The sequence below is a fragment of the Oncorhynchus tshawytscha genome, linkage group LG01 (assembly GCF_018296145.1).
Source record: "Oncorhynchus tshawytscha isolate Ot180627B linkage group LG01, Otsh_v2.0, whole genome shotgun sequence".
Classification (NCBI taxonomy): Eukaryota; Metazoa; Chordata; class Actinopteri; order Salmoniformes; family Salmonidae; genus Oncorhynchus; species Oncorhynchus tshawytscha.
This window is the reverse complement of record NC_056429.1, coordinates 78,616,004-78,631,967: the sequence shown is the minus strand read 5'-3', so window position 1 is coordinate 78,631,967 and position 15,964 is coordinate 78,616,004. Positions and strand designations below refer to the sequence as shown.

General features: G+C 43.9%; 1 protein-coding gene across 4 annotated transcripts in view; it reads right to left on the bottom strand.

The window, feature by feature from the left end:
• LOC112257636 (ankyrin repeat and fibronectin type-III domain-containing protein 1) overlaps positions 1-14,718 on the bottom strand; it is a 229,162-nt gene extending 214,444 nt beyond the window's left edge. Inside the window, exons 1-5 of one of the 4 annotated variants that reach the window (XM_042326082.1) lie at positions 14,576-14,718; positions 14,313-14,436; positions 12,450-12,574; positions 12,033-12,209; positions 8,704-8,888 (exon numbers count right to left, since the gene is read on the bottom strand). In XM_042326082.1, coding sequence (XP_042182016.1) covers positions 8,704-8,888; positions 12,033-12,209; positions 12,450-12,574; positions 14,313-14,372 — 547 coding nt within the window. In that variant the 5' untranslated portion in view covers positions 14,373-14,436; positions 14,576-14,718. Of the gene's footprint in view, positions 1-8,703; positions 8,889-12,032; positions 12,210-12,449; positions 12,575-12,909; positions 13,361-14,312 lie in introns of those variants that run through there. The other 3 variants (XM_042326077.1, XM_042326097.1, XM_042326091.1) reach the window with 3 other exon arrangements.
• Between the last annotated feature and the right edge of the window lie 1,246 nt (positions 14,719-15,964).

Below are 15,964 nucleotides of genomic sequence, written 5' to 3'. Positions count from 1 at the left end.
CGCTTCATTTCCCTCTTTTTCTGAGTCGTTTTTTTTTTTTTTGGTCGCTGCATGTGATCCACTCCGTTACACTGGTTGTAAGGCAGAACACAGGATCCGCATCGCGAAAAACATATTCTTGGTCGTACTGATGGTGAGTTGACGCTGATCTTATATTCAGTAGTTCTTCTCGGCTGTATGTAATGAAACCTAAGATGACCTGGGGTACTAGTGTAAGAAATAACACGTAAAAAAACAAAAAACTGCATAGTTTCCTAGGAACGCGAAGCGAGGCGGCCATCTCTGTCGGCGCCGGAAGTATGTGAAACATCTGTATACAGTGTGTGCAAATTAAGTAAGGAGGTAAGGCAACAGAAGCTAGCCAGCTCAATAGCTACTAGCTAGTAGTCAGCTAACCACTGCTAGCGGTCATCAGCTAACCTTCAGCTCAGACAGCTCACGCCAGTTTGTACAATGCGACGCAAACAAGAATATACCAGATCTATTTTATCTCCAGGTCCCCAGATTCCTACAGCAAGCTCTGAACCTTTTCACCTGGATCATCGCAGCTAGCTAGCTGCAATCCGAGTGACTACTCCTGGCTAACGTCTGTCCCAAAGCAAGCACCAATTAGCCTGGAGCTAGCCCATGCTAGGCCCATTCTCCCGGCTAGCTGAAGAGGCCCATCAGCCACTCCTGAGTTACAATACCCGGACCCCTTCTACTGCCGGTACGGGGCACGGAACCACGCCGATTCCTTCACGACTGGACTGCGACGTCCCCTGAATGCCCATCTGCTAGCCCGCTAGCTGCAGCCCGCTAGCTGACTAGAGCATATTGGACTGTTAGCTGAATAGATTCATCTCTTGGGCCACTATACCTATTTTGCCCATTGGACTTGGACCCCTCTGCTACTCGGAACCCTACTAATCCATCACGACTGGTCTTTAGACGTCACCGCACATGGAGGCTAAAACAGACTTTCCTCCGTCGTGACGTCCCTCTAAGGCCCTTCTGCTAGCCCCGGCCTGCTAGTTGTCTGAATCGCCGTGTCTCCAGCCAGCCCAACCACTCACTGGACCCCTATGATCCCTCAGCTACACAACCGTAAAAGCCTTGGTTTCATGCATGTTAACATTAGAAGCCTCCTCCCTAAATTTGTTTTATTTACTGCTTTAGCACACTCTGCCATCCCAGATGTTCTAGCCGTGTCTGAATCCTGGCTTAGGAAGACCACCATCCCTAACTATAACATTTTCCGACAAGATAGAACTGCCAAAGGGTGCGGAGTTGCAATCTACTGTAGAGAAAGCCTGCAGAGTTCTGTCTTACTATCAAGGTCTGTACCCAAACAATTCAAACTTCTACTTCTAAAAATCCACCTTTCCAGAAATAACTCTCCAGCTGTGCCCTGGACACCATATGTGAATTGATTGCCCCAATCTATCTTCAGAGCGCGTGCTGCTAGGTGACCTAAACTGGGACATGCTTAACACCCCAGACATCCTACAATCTAAGCTTGATGCCCTCAATCTCACACAAATTATCAATGAACCCACCAGGTACAATCTCAAAGCCGTAAACACGGGCACCCTCATAGATATCATCCTAACCAACTTGCCCTCCAAATACACCTCTGCTGTTTTCAACCAAGATCTCAGAGATCACTGCCTCATTGCCTATACTCAGCCTTGTCTCAGGATGGTAAGTTGGTGGTTGAAGATATCCCTCTAGTGGTGTGGGGGCTGTGCTTTGGCAAAGTGGGTGGGGTTATATCCTTCCTGTTTGGCCCTGTCCGGGGGTGTCCTCGGATGGGGCCACAGTGTCTCCTGACCCCTCCTGTCTCAGCCTCCAGTATTTATGCTGCAGTAGTTTATGTGTCGGGGGGCTAGGGTCAGTTTGTTATTTCTGGAGTACTTCTCCTGTCCTATTCGGTGTCCTGTGTGAATCTAAGTGTGCGTTCTCTAATTCTCTCCTTCTCTCTTTCTTTCTCTCTCTCGGAGGACCTGAGCCCTAGGACCATGCCCCAGGACTACCTGACATGATGACTCCTTGCTGTCCCCAGTCCATCTGACCGTGCTGCTGCTCCAGTTTCAACTGTTCTGCCTTATTATTATACGACCATGCTGGTCATTTATGAACATTTGAACATCTTGGCCATGTTCTGTTATAATCTCCACACGGCACAGCCAGAAGAGGACTGGCCACCCCACATATGCTCTCTCTAATTCTCTCTTTCTTTCTCTCTCTCGGAGGACCTGAGCCCTAGGACCATGCCCCAGGACTACCTGACATGATGACTCCTTGCTGTCCCCAGTCCATCTGACCGTGCTGCTGCTCCAGTTTCAACTGTTCTGCCTTATTATTATACGACCATGCTGGTCATTTATGAACATTTGAACATCTTGGCCATGTTCTGTTATAATCTCCACCTGGCACAGCCAGAAGAGGACTGGCCACCCCACATAGCCTGGTTCCTCTCTAGGTTTCTTCCTAGGTTTTGGCCTTTCTAGGGAGTTTTTCCTAGCCACCGTGTTTCTACACCTGCATTGCTTGCTGTTTGGGGTTTTAGGCTGGGTTTCTGTACAGCACTTTGAGATATCAGCTGATGTACGAAGGGCTATATAAATGAATTTGATTTGATTTGATTGCCTGCATCCATAATGGGTCTGCGATCAAACGACCAACCCTCATCACTGTCAAACGCTCCCTAAAAAACTTCAGCGAGCAGGCCTTTCTAATCGACCTGGCCCGGGTATCCTGGAAGGATATTGACCTCATCCCGTCAGTAAAGGATGCCTGGTTATTCTTCAAAAGTGCGTTCCTCACCATCTTAAATAAGCATGCCACATTCAAAAAATTTAGAACCAGGAACAGATATAGCCCTTGGTTCTCTCCAGACCTGACTGCCCTTGACCAGCACAAAAACATCCTGTGGCGTTCTGCATTAGCATTGAATAGCCCCCGTGATATGCAACTTTTCAGGGAAGTTAGGATCCAATATATACAGGCAGTTAGGAAAGCTAAGGCTAGCTTTTTCAAACAGAAATTTGCATCCCGTAGCACAAAGTCAAAAAAGTTATGGGACACTAAAGTCCATGGAGAATAAGAGCACCTCCTCCCAGCTGCCCACTGCACTGAGGCTAGGAATCACTGTCACCACCGATAAATCCACTATAATTGAGAATTTCAATAAGCATTTCTCTACGGCTGGTCATGCTTTCCACCTGGCTAACCCTACCCCGGTCAACTGCCCGGCACCCTCCACAGCAACCCGCCAAAGCCCCCACCATTTCTCCTTCACCCAAATCCAGATAGCTGATGTTCTGAAAGAGCTGCAAAATCTGGACCCCTACAAATCAGCCGGGCTAGACAATCTGGACCCTCTCTTTCTAAAATGATCTGCAGAAATTATTGCAACCCCTATTACTAACCTTTCTTTCGTATCGTCTGAGATTCCCAAAGATTGGAACGCTGCCGCGGTCATCCCCCTCTTCAAAGGGGGAGACACTCTAAACCCAAACTGCTACAGACCTATTTCTATCCTACCCTGCACTTCTAAGGTTAACAAACAGATTACCGACCATTGTACCTTCTCCGCTATGCAATCTGGTTTCAGAGCTGGTCACGGCTAGGACATTATGGGATGGCGGAGTGTGCTAAAGCAGTGAATAAAACAAACTTAGGGAGGAGGCTTCTGATGTTAACATGCATGAAGCCAAGGCTTTTACGGTTACAGAAGTAAACAAATGAGAGCACCTGGGGAGTAGGAGTGGAGCTAGGCACTGCAGGGCCTGGATTAACCTCTACATCACCAGAGGAACAGAGGAGGGGTAGGATAAGAGTATGGCTAAAGGCTCTAAGAACTGGTCGTCTAGCGCTTTGGGAACAGAGAATAAAAGAAGCAGATTTCTGGACGTGGTAGGATAGAGTCAGGGAATAGTGTACAGACAAGGGTGTGTTAGGGTGCGAGTACAGTGGGGGTAAACCTAGGCATTGAGTGACGATGACGTTGCATCTCTGGAGGCGCCAGTTAAGCTAGGTGCGGTCTCCGCATGTGTGGGCGGTGGGACATGGGGGATATCTGAGGCATGTTAAGCAGGAATAGGGGCTCCACAGTAAAATAAAACAATGAGCTGCCCTAAAAAACAGTATACAAGGCATATTGACATTAGAAAGAGGCAACGAGGCAAGTCAGTTAACAACAAATTCTTATTTACAATGACGGCCTACCAAAAGGCAAAAGGCCTCCTGCGGGGACGGGGACTAGGATTAAAAATAAATAAATAAAACATAAATATAGGACAAAACACACATCATGACAAGAGAGACAACACTACATAAAGAGAGACCTAAGACAACAACATAGCAAGGCAGCAACACATGACAACACAGCGTGGTAGCAACACAACATGGTAGCAACACAACATGTTAGCAGCACAAAACATGGTACAAACGTTATTGGACACAGACAACAGCACAAAGGGCAAGAAGGTAGAGACAACAATACATCACACAAAGCAGCCACAACTGTCAGTAAGAATGTCCATGATTGAGTCTTTGATGAGGTAAAACTGTCCAGTTTGAGTGTTTGTTGCAGCTCGTTCCAGTCACTAGCTGCAGCAAACTGAAAAGCGGAGCGACCCAGGGATGTCTGTGCTTTGGGGACCTTTAACAGAATGTGACTGGAATGGGTGTTGTATGTGGAGGATGAGGGCTACAGTATATATCTCAGATAGGGGGGAGTGAGGCCTAAGAGGGTTTTATAAATAAGCATCAACCAGTGGGTCCTGCGATGGGTATACAGAGATGACTAGTTTACAGAGGAGTATAGAGTGCAGTGATGTGCCCTATAAGGAGCATTGGTGGCAAATCTGATGGCCGAATGGTGAAGAACATCAAGCCGCTCGAGAGCACCAATACCTGCCGATCTATAAATTATGTCTGCGTAATCTAGCATGGGTAGGATGGTCATCTGAATCAGGGTTAGTTTGGCAGCTAGGGTGAAAGAGGAGTGATTACGATAGAGGAAACCAAGTCAAGATTTAACTTTAGCCTGCAGCTTTGATATGTGCTGAGAGAAGGACAGTGTGCTGTCTAGTCATACTCCCAAGTACTTGTATGAGGTGACTACCTCAAGCTCTAAACCCTCAGAGGTAATAATTACACCGGTGGGGAGAGGGGTATTCTTCTTACCAAACCACATAACCTTGTTCTGAACACCTACAAAACAAAAGGTCAAGGGTAGAGAAAGCTTGTTGGACACTAAGAAAGCTTTGTTGTAGAGCATTTAACACAAAATGAAGGGGCCAGCTGAGTATAAGACTGTATCATCTGCATGTAAATAAATGGATGAGAGAGCTTCCTACTGCCTGATCTATGTTGCTGATGTAAATTGAGAAGCGCGTGGGGCCTAGGATTGAGCCTTGTGGTACTCCCTTGGTGGCAGGCAGTGGCTGAGACAGTAGGTTCTGACTTTATACACTGCACTCTTTGAGAGAGGTAGTTAGCAAACCAGGCCAAAGACCCCTCAGAGACACCAATACTCCTCAGCCGGCCCACAAGAATGGAATGGTCTACCGTATCAAAAGCTTTGGCCAAGTAAATAAAAATAGCAGCACAACATGCTTAGAATCAAGGGCAAAGGCGACATCATTGAGAACTTTTAAGGTTGCAGGGACACATCCATAACTTGAGTGGAAACCAGATTGCATACCAGAGAGAATACTATAGACATCAAGACAGCCAGTCAGTTGATTATTGACATGTTTTTCCAACACTTTTGAAAAACAGGGCAAAATAGAAACAGCCCTATAACAGTTAGGATCAGCTTAATCTCCCCCTTTAAATAAAGGACGAACCGTGGCTCCCTTCCAAGCAATGGGAACCTCCCCAGAAAGGAGAGACAGGTTAAAAAGGTCAGAGATAGGCTCGGGGTGATAGGGGCAGCAACCTTAAAGAAAAAAGGGCCTAAACCATCTGACCCAGATCATTTTGGGGGGTCAAGTTTCAGGAGCTCCTTTAGCACCTCGGACTCAGTTTCTGCCTGCAGGGAGAAACTTTGTAGTGGGGCAGGGGAAAAAGAGCGAGAAGCATCGGGGATTGTCACATTAGAAGGGGTGGGAGATGAGGAAATGTTGGACGGGCAAGGAGGCATGGCTGAGTCAAATAGGATTCCTGCCTTAATGAAGTGGTGATTAAAGAGCTCAGCCATGTGCTTCTTGTCAGTAACAACCACATCATCAACATTAAGGGACATGGGCAGCTGTGAGGAAGAGGGTTTATTCTCCAGGTCTTTAACCGTTTTACAGAACTTCTTGGGGTTAGACCCACAACTAACTTTGTCCTTCAGGATATCCTGAGTGCACTTATTTCTCATTTGCCTGAACGACAGCCAATCAGCCTGAGTATGCGTGTTCTGAGCCTTTCGCCAAATGCAATTCTTGAGGTGGAGTAACTCTGAAAGATCACAATTGAACCAGGGGCTGAACCTGTTTTTAATTCTAATTTTCTTTATAGGGTGTGTTTGTTAACAAAACCACTGAAAATATAAAAAAAGAAGGTCCAAGCGTCTTCGACAGAGGTGATGTTAAGGGAATTTTTATCAATAATGACTAATTATGTATACATTTCAATCAGGACTGACTAATCAGAATACTATTATGTTACTGTATATGTTTGAATTTTCTTTTTAATCTTAGTACTGAATATAATGTGTACAAATATAATCAAGAATTAGAACAATGACTGTCTGTACCATGGTAGAAATGAATGAACTTATAGCCAGACTGGCTAGAAGGCTTATCTACACCAGCTGTCCTAGGCTCAGTCATATATCATCTTAATAGGGTGAGACGATGTGAGAACCATACAGGCATTGTACTAGAGCGGAGATGACACGGGCTGGTACTGAACCTAATGACGTCATTTTAAGTTTATAACCTGTGGTAAAATGTGTAAGGAGCAGTACTCTCGTGAATAAAATCTGCTGTTTGACTTTAAGACTGGGCTCTGTCCATTTTATACAAATAAGGGTCATACAAATCCTTATGAATTGACAGAGTGTTTGATTTTAATTGGGTATTAAAACAGAGGAATTTAATTCCTGTAACATGCTGATTCTATACCATTTTACAGAGGCCAGTTCATGAAGGAAGGCTTGCCCATTAAAGATGTTTTATCAAGCGTCTATGACAAATCAGGACAGGCAGCAATTATGAAAGCTGGCTGTAAAAGAGTGATCACTAAGTTCATTACAGAAAACACCAGACTGATACCTATCAGGATTAGTTGTAAGTACAACATCAAGGAGAGTAGCCTTTTCTGGGTGTTTGGAGTCATATCTTGTGGGATTGGTAATAATCTGAGAAAGATGTAGGGAGTCCCATTGCTTTAGGACTTGTTCAGGTGGTTTAAGCATGTCCCAGTTTAGGTCACCTAGCAGGACAAATTAAAACTTAGAGTGAGGGGCCAGGAGAGTGCTTAGGGCAGGTAGGGTACAGGCCGGTGGTGATGGAGGACGATAGCACCCAGCAACAGTCAACAAAGAGCTATTTGAACGTTTAATGCTTAAAACCAGCAAATCAAATTGTTTGGGGACAGACTTGGTGGAGACAACCGAGCACTGAAGGTGATCCTTGGTAAAGAATGCCCCACCTTCGGAAGATCTGTCTTGACAAAAAAGGTTATAACCAGAAAGGTTAACATCAGTATTCAAAACTCTCTTTCTTAACCATGTCTCTGTAATGATCAACACATCTGGACTGGAGTTGTGAACCCACACTTTCAATTGATCCATTTTAGGTAATAAGATTCTAGTGTTAACGTGCAGAAAATCCAGGCTTTTACGGGAGCAGAAATCAGTGAAGCAGATATCAGAGTACAAGTCAGAATTGGGGCTAGCAAATGTAGATGGGCCAGGATGTACATACACATTTCCAGATAATAGTTTAATGCGCTGACGGACTGGAAGCTGATACTGTAATAACATAAACATTTATTCTACACCGAAACAAGACCGAGACACTCAATGTGTGGTCTCGAGACCTAACTCAACACTCACATTAACTTGTTTTCTACCGACAGTTGAGATATTGGAGTGGTATGAAACTGTTGAGTTAGGTTCTACTCTGGCAGCACAGTGCTTGTATTAGACTAGAGCTCCCTCTAGTGGCGTAAAGGGACAACTCCTAGTTCGAATACTTCTGGTTAGACTTCTGACACCTAACAGCAGAGCGGGAGAGGAGATAAGAGATGTGTGTTTAATCTCTCTAACAGGAAGAAGTCTTTATCATTCCCCATAAGGGTGGAACTGAGACACACACACACACTAATACAGGAAGCATGCCACTCCATAGCATAAACATGACCATCAGTGAGCAATCAACACAGATCTGAGGGAAGAGAATGTTCACTACTGAGAAGTGAAGGAGTTGTAAAATAAAACAAGAGGTTAATGAGGTCCTTGACTCACCCCACCCAACTTGACAAAGATAGAGAGAAGGAGGCTGACAGAGAAAGATAGATAGAGAAGGAGGCTGACAGAGAAAGATAGAGGAGGCTGACAGAGAAAGATAGAGGAGGCTGACAGAGAAAGCAAACAGAGATAATAGTTATACAGTCTAGAGAAAGAGACAAACCGAGCGCTGAGACATAGGGAGGGAGACACAGACAGAGAAAGAGAGATAGATAGACTGACAGACAGATAATTAGGTCAGTGTGTACCTGTAGAGGTCCAGTGTAGTCCCCCGGGGCTGGCTGCCAATCGCCTGCGCTTCCTGACACTGACCCCGCCCTGTGGGGTTATGTTGCACGGCGTAGAGGACAGGATGGGGGCTAAGGGTGTGGCCAGGAATGGGATTTCCCGCCCCAGTGCAGGGGTCAGGAACATGGCCTCCCTATCTAGAGGTCTACGACAGGCACAGGAAGTAGAATACACAAGACAGGAAGTTAAAACCTGTAGACCTCTGGATTGACCAAGTACAACTCGTCTTTTTCTGGATTGACCAATTAAAACGGGTCTATTTCTGTATTTAAAAATGTATTGTAGATATTTTTTCATCAATTTTGTTTTGGAGTGGAAAGGTTCCAAAAGCATGCTAGTGGTGGTCTAGCTTGTCTGGACTGGCTGTACAATAAGCAGTTTGGACAAACCAGTAGGAATGTCAACACTATTAACCATAAAGGTATTTCAGTATATTGGTATGAATGAACAGTGTGTGCACTCCAAATGGCCCCCGTTTCCCTATATAGTGATCTTCTTTTGACCAGGGCCCAGAGGGCTCTATTAAAAGTAGTGCACTGTGTAGGCATTTAGGGTGCCATTTCAGTGATTTAGAAAACACTGCTTTTTAATTATACGAGCAGTTGACAAGCAATTAAATATAGACTTAAATCCTGGTACATGATCATATAAAATAAATTGCAGACATTTCAGAACAAACTAGTCAGGATTATTCTTAAACTTCCAGCACTTACACATCTGGACTATTCCCACTTTGAAAGCCTTAGATGGATCAAAATGGAGAAGAGAGTCGCTCAGATTAAATGGTGTCTGGTACATCAGATTGTCCACAGTATGGTCCCCAGGCACCTATGTAACTACTTTAACTTGGTACGGGGTAACCACAACTATTCCAAACTGACGCTGTTACTTTTCGATTTAAAAGTGGTATGGGGAAAGAAACATTTTTATACTCAGCTGCCATTCTTTTGAATAATTTTCAGAAGATTTGAAAAGTATAACCTCCACGGGTAGTTTCAAGTTTTCACTGAAAAAAATGGCTAAATAGTAGCATGTCTCAAAAGTAAGTCGTATTGGTACGTGGCTGAGAAGGAAATGCCTGGGATAGCATATGGTCTGCCTTATGGTGCCTGTTGTATATCATACTGTGATTGTCTTGTATATATTAGGGATTGATTGTTCTATATACTAAGGGAATGTGAGAAAGAGGAGATGTACCTGTCCATAGTTGTTTATTAGAAAAGGGAATTGTACTAAATTATCTCATGTTATGAAACAAACAACAACTGTGTCTGTCATTGTCTGTTGTCACTACAATTGCTGCCTAACCTTGTTGCATTCCCCCTTTCCCCTCCAAAAGGACCACAACGGAAATAAGCTTTTAAGCTTTATTGCATTATCCTTGATGATATTCTTAAATTGTATGTGGCGGCATCACCGGCTGGAGGGCCGTTATCTTTGCATTTTAAAAAATGGCCTAATAAATTAAATCAATCAAGGGAGAACTCACATTGAACCAGTCAAGCATGACTACATGTTAATCATCCCTTTCAATAACTTCTCCTCTGAGGTGTCAATGACCTTGGTTGCGTCCCAAATCTCACTCTATTCCCTACACGGTGCACTACTTAGGGCTCTAGTCAAAAGTAGTGCACTATAGGGAATAGGGTGCCATTGGGGACACAAACCTTTTTTCATTTTTTTTTTCAATCCCAATGAAAAACGATTATAACATTAGTTAGGGGAAGATGTGACATTTCATTTTCTGGTTTTCTTTTCAGAGCTCTTGAGTGACACTAATAGTGCCAACTATTAGTGGCACTAATAGTTTGACACACACATGCATGCACTCACTTTCTCTCTCTCACACACACACACACACAACTCAACTCAACTAGCAGAAGCTAAAATATTCATGATACATCTCCTGAATGGAAAATCCACAACGAGATACATGTACAGTAGTCTATGAAACGTACAAAGCTAAATAATAAGTCAATGTGTTCTCTTCTCTTAACTATTCAGCCATTTATGACGATGCCAAAGGCAATTTTTTAGTTCCGAAAATACAATATAAACATTGCACAAGTCCTCAAATACCCAATATCCATGTAAGTTGAATAGCCTTTCCCAAATCATTAGGAAGCTTACATAACATATTTGAGCATGAATCATTAGTCCTAGTCCGAAGCATTTTGATTATTCACAGCGGAGATCGTATAGCTTTGCTCTTTACATTGGAATTCTTTGACTGTACTGCCAATAATTATAGCTGGCACACGACGATGCACAATTCTCCAATCTGCAGTCATAACCTTCTGGCCCTCTGATTATAAGCAGCGGATATTACATATCTATAACCTAGTTTTGAATATATTCCTCTATAGTACCTGACTTCAGTGACGTTGTAACTGCGGCTTCTCCATGATCCTCTATGGGTTCCTCTCTTTCTCCTCCGCACGAAAAACTCCACCAACTTCTCCCAACTCAACATAGCTCTTTACCGCAGTAACTCAACATCGACCAATTCCAAAAAACATGTTCACTTCTCTATAAATTTGTATCATTTTTTTAATCCCTCAACTTTGTACAATTGCAATCGACTTCCATGGACATCAATGTCTGCCACTCACAGCAAGATACACATACTGTGAGAGTTTATGTTGGGGTGACCAGGGGGAGGGTGGAGCTGGGTAAGGCTTGGCGACCACTCATTCAAAACTACACTGGCAACATAATCACACATCATGGCACTGAGCTGGTCCCCAGTCAAAAGCAGTGGTGTTCAAAGACCAATAAGTATCAAATGACCAGTGTGTGTGTGTGTGTGTGTGTGTGTGTGTGGTAACAGCCATTCAGCAGCTAAATCTGGGGAATCAAGAGTCAAGTGCTTCAAGTGTCTCAGTAGTAACGCATGGAGAAAGGCTGGTGGATTGAGCCTTTGTAATGACTGAAAGACTAAACCACACAAGACCACACTGTGGCTGTATGGGCTTTGAAACCTCCACAGACATTTGATAACACTAGAGAGAACTCATCTCTTAAAGTGATGTGCTTTAAATGGGACATTGTAAAAGAGGCAGAAGCTTCAACAATCTTCTCAAATGCTACCACTTGACACCAAAACATGTCCTGCAGACCTGGATTCAAATACTATTTTAAATAATTGCAAACACTTTAGCTGTGTTTAATTGAGCTTGCCTGATGCAATGGAAACAATAGAAAAGTCCCAAAAGTGCAAACCTCTTCCAGCTGGCAGGCCAAAGCAAACACTCAAAGTATTTGACATTTGTACATAGGTCTGATGTACCTGTGTGGTGTGTCTGTCTCTCCAGTCTCGCTGCAGGTGGAGAGGTGTGCTGTAGAGGTGGAGCCTGAGGAAGAGGTAGAGCGGGTGGACTCTAGGGCCCTGGGGAGCAGCGTGGAGGGCATGCACAGCCATGTCTCCAGGTCAGAGAACTTAGAATAGCTCAGCATCTCCAAAACACTGAAAAGGGAGATAGGAACAAAAACATTTCACCCAAACGGAAAAAAATGACGAGAATTTGGTGCGAACGCTAATGTAGGCCTATATGGAGTGACTTGAGAGATAAAAGACAGGAGAATGGAAAAAGAAAAAGTGAGAGAGAGAGAGGGGAGAGAAAAGGGAAAGAAGAGAGAGAGCGAGAGAGAGACAAAGACAGAGAGAGAGAGCAAAAGAGAGGAGGGACAGGGTTTTGGAGCATACCTGTCCTCCCCCACCCCTGGTATGTCATCCTTCTCGTCTGCAGCCTGGAAGACACAGGAGGTCCTGGAGTCCCGGGACAGCAGCCCACACACCTTATCAGAGTCCAGAGACATCTTCAGCCATAGCTGGAGGGGGCGAAAAGAAGTGAGCCAAGAGACATTCAGTTCTATTGTCTAATTCAGCATTAAATGGATATCTGTCACTGTCTGGCTTCCCATTGAATGAACGAACGCACACACAAGGCTTTTCAGAGGGAACAGACAAAGAGAAAAGGGATCAATATATGACTGAGAAGTCATACCCCAAGTCATAATATGCATAATATGCAACTACTCAGCGTAGTCCTAATGAAGGTATAATGACTGAACAGTTTGGAAAGCAAACCATGAGCTTTAAACTTCCTTAGTGAATAGTTACGCTGTAACACGCACCAATCACCTAACACACACCTAAGACTTACCGCAGTGTTTAATCAAAAGGTCTCCGAGTTCTGTGTTTACACGTCCACGACCTGGCTCCAGTGTCTCTCTGGGCCATGGCCTCAGTGGACCTGCTCTGACTTGGGGCCAAGGCCAGGCCACTGGTACTTTTCAGCTGGCATTTACATAACAATGACTAACTGAGAACATTGGTTAACATCTTCCATGGCTAATGCTTTCTCACAAAGCAATTGTCTTGATGATACAGAGGTTGTTGATTCTGCCCTTCACAAGTGTCACACTACTGATGGAAACGCAGTTTCCAAAAAAGAACACTAGAGCTTATAATAATAATAATAATAGTTAGTATTATTTGGTGAGTACTTATATTTGTCGATATCACATATGTACAAGTGTGTATGCAACTCTTCCTGAGACACCTTCGGAGAGTGGGGTCACAGCCAGGGTCTGCCATTATCATCAATTAGGGTTAAGTGCCTTGCTCAAGGGCACATATGCATATTTTTCACCTTGTCGGCTCAGGGATTCGACCTTTCCTTTCGGGCCCAGCGCTCTAACCGCTAGGCTACCTGCCGCCTGAGCTTACAGTAGCATAATCACTGGCGACACACTGCTGCTGTGTTGGCAAAAGGCCAACAGTAGAATGATGTGACGGTAATAGTCCAAATCATTACCCACTTTCCTCCACGTGGCCAATGTTTAGGCTTGTGAGTCAGCCTGTACAGTATGGGCAACTCCCTGGTCAGCATGGAAAAAATGTCAAACTACATCACATAATTCGAAAAGGTTTTGCTATAGCTTTGTCTTGTATGCAGAATAAAACGTGCTAGGCTACTGCTACAATAACACACACGGGATCCAGTGGACTGTGTCCCCTGTTAAGATGATATTCCTGCATGCCATAAGAAAATCTTTTTTCTCCTTCATTTCGACCATCTTTAATTAGCCTACTGTACTTTCCTTCATGGAACACGACATGGGCTGCTATTCAACGGGAAATTCACTTCAGCTTAACATTCTTGCAGGAAAGCTTGCTAGTTGTCCCATTAATTATACTTCAACAATGTTACAGCAAAACGTAGTAATTTCAAAAGCCCCCGGGCGATTTCAAAGCAAGCTGCGGATACATTAAAAACTTTCTACTAAGCCTCATGGAGCCTAAAGTTACCATCTTTGTTTCTTTCCCCTTGAAATCTCAGTTCAGAACAAAACAGATACTCTCCCGAAGCATTCATTCGTCGTTTAGTCCCTGTTACGTGTCTTTCTCTTTTTCTGCCTTTGTCTTGAGTTTGTTGCTGCCTAGCAATACAATAGCCTACATCCCTACAATGCAATAGCCTAGCCTAAAAAAACAGGCAGAGAGTAGGCCGGATGTAGGCTAGTTCATATTTTCAAAAATACTTAGATTTTTAGGAGAACTTACCACGCAAATCCCCAGTTCGACATCATGGGGAGGTCGGACGTCAGAGCGCTCGGTAGTCATCAGTTAATTAACCTATCGTCCCGGAGTGAGGATGGGCTGCAGCATCGGATAGCCGGACACCAATCTATAGCCGAGGGAAATGGTCCACATACAATCAGATAGTTACCACAAGTCCACGTCCTGCAGTAAACAGACTATATTTGGCAACCCCTTGGCTCGTACTTTATGTCAGAAAAAGATTTAGTCAGTTACTATGCGGAGACCTTCATCATCAGTTCAAAGCAGCCGTCTGAAGGAAAAGATAACTTGGACAGGAAATATTTATGTCGTTAGGCTGTCCGCCCAAAATTGCGAGGACTGCAATTAGGCTCCATCGACGGAGCAATCTGGATAAACAACAGCCCATCTCATCACACATCAACGTGACCACCACATACATGAACGAGCTACAAGAAAATACACTTTGAAAAGGAGTTTGATGACTGTTGGTCTTAGGCTACTTGGAACATGGAATACTTGTATGGAAATGATGATAAAAAAGTGTTTGATGGTATTGTTAACTACAACACCACAATAATCAGCCTCTTCTTCATTCAAAACTACCACCATCATTATCAGCATCAGTAACCTCACGCACATAAATCAGTGGAAGGCTTAATCTAGCTGGATGATTTGGCAGATGTTGTAATTTCAACATGGGCCTTAAGAGATTTGTTTTACACATTAAAAACAGTGTTTGCAATATACTCTACAAAAACAATCAATCTGCCTACATCAAATACATAGGTTGCCTGATATTTCTCTGATGTAGGTGAGACACATAACAGTGGTGTGTGTGTTGTGAATGTTGGGATTATAAAAATACATTAATCATTCAATAAGATTCATTTCAGGGATTTGATTTCACAGAGTCCCAAATTGTACCCTATTCCCAGGAAAAATAAAGGCCTTTATAGTGCACTACTTTTGGCGAGGGCCCATATGGCTCTGGTCAAAATGTAGTTCACTATGTAGGTAATAGGGTGCCACTTGGGATAGACCCAGGGTTTGGCCAAAGCTTCTAGACTCACTTAAGGATGAACACATTAGGGAAATAATATTATACTCTGGGAGCAAAATTGGCCCAGCATCGTCCGGGTTAAGGGAGGGTTTGGCCAGGGGGGCTAGGCCATCATTGTAAATAAGAATTTGTTCTTAACTGACTTGCCTAGTTAAATAAATAAAAATGTAACTGCACATTTTAAAAACGTATAGTTGGCAAACTATCTTGTATACTCTTCATCCATAATTTTATGTAGTAGCTAAGTGTGGTTGGGCCACAGTCAGCCATTACCATGATACACATCCCTGCCGGGGCAGCAGGGTAGCCTAGTGGTAGCCTAGTGGTTAGAGTGTTGGGCTAGTAACCGGAAGGTTGCAAGTTCAAATCCCTGAGCTGACAAGGTACAAATCTGTCATTCTGCCCCTGAACAGGCACTTAACCCACTGTTCCTAGGCTGTCATTGTAAATAAGAATTTGTTCTTAACTGACTTGCCTGGTTAAATAAAGGTAAAATAAAAAAATCCCACCCCTAGGAGGCAGTGGCTGCCGGGGCCAGGCAAGGAAGCTCTGGTATGCATAAATCTGTGGTATTCACAGATGGGAGAGATTA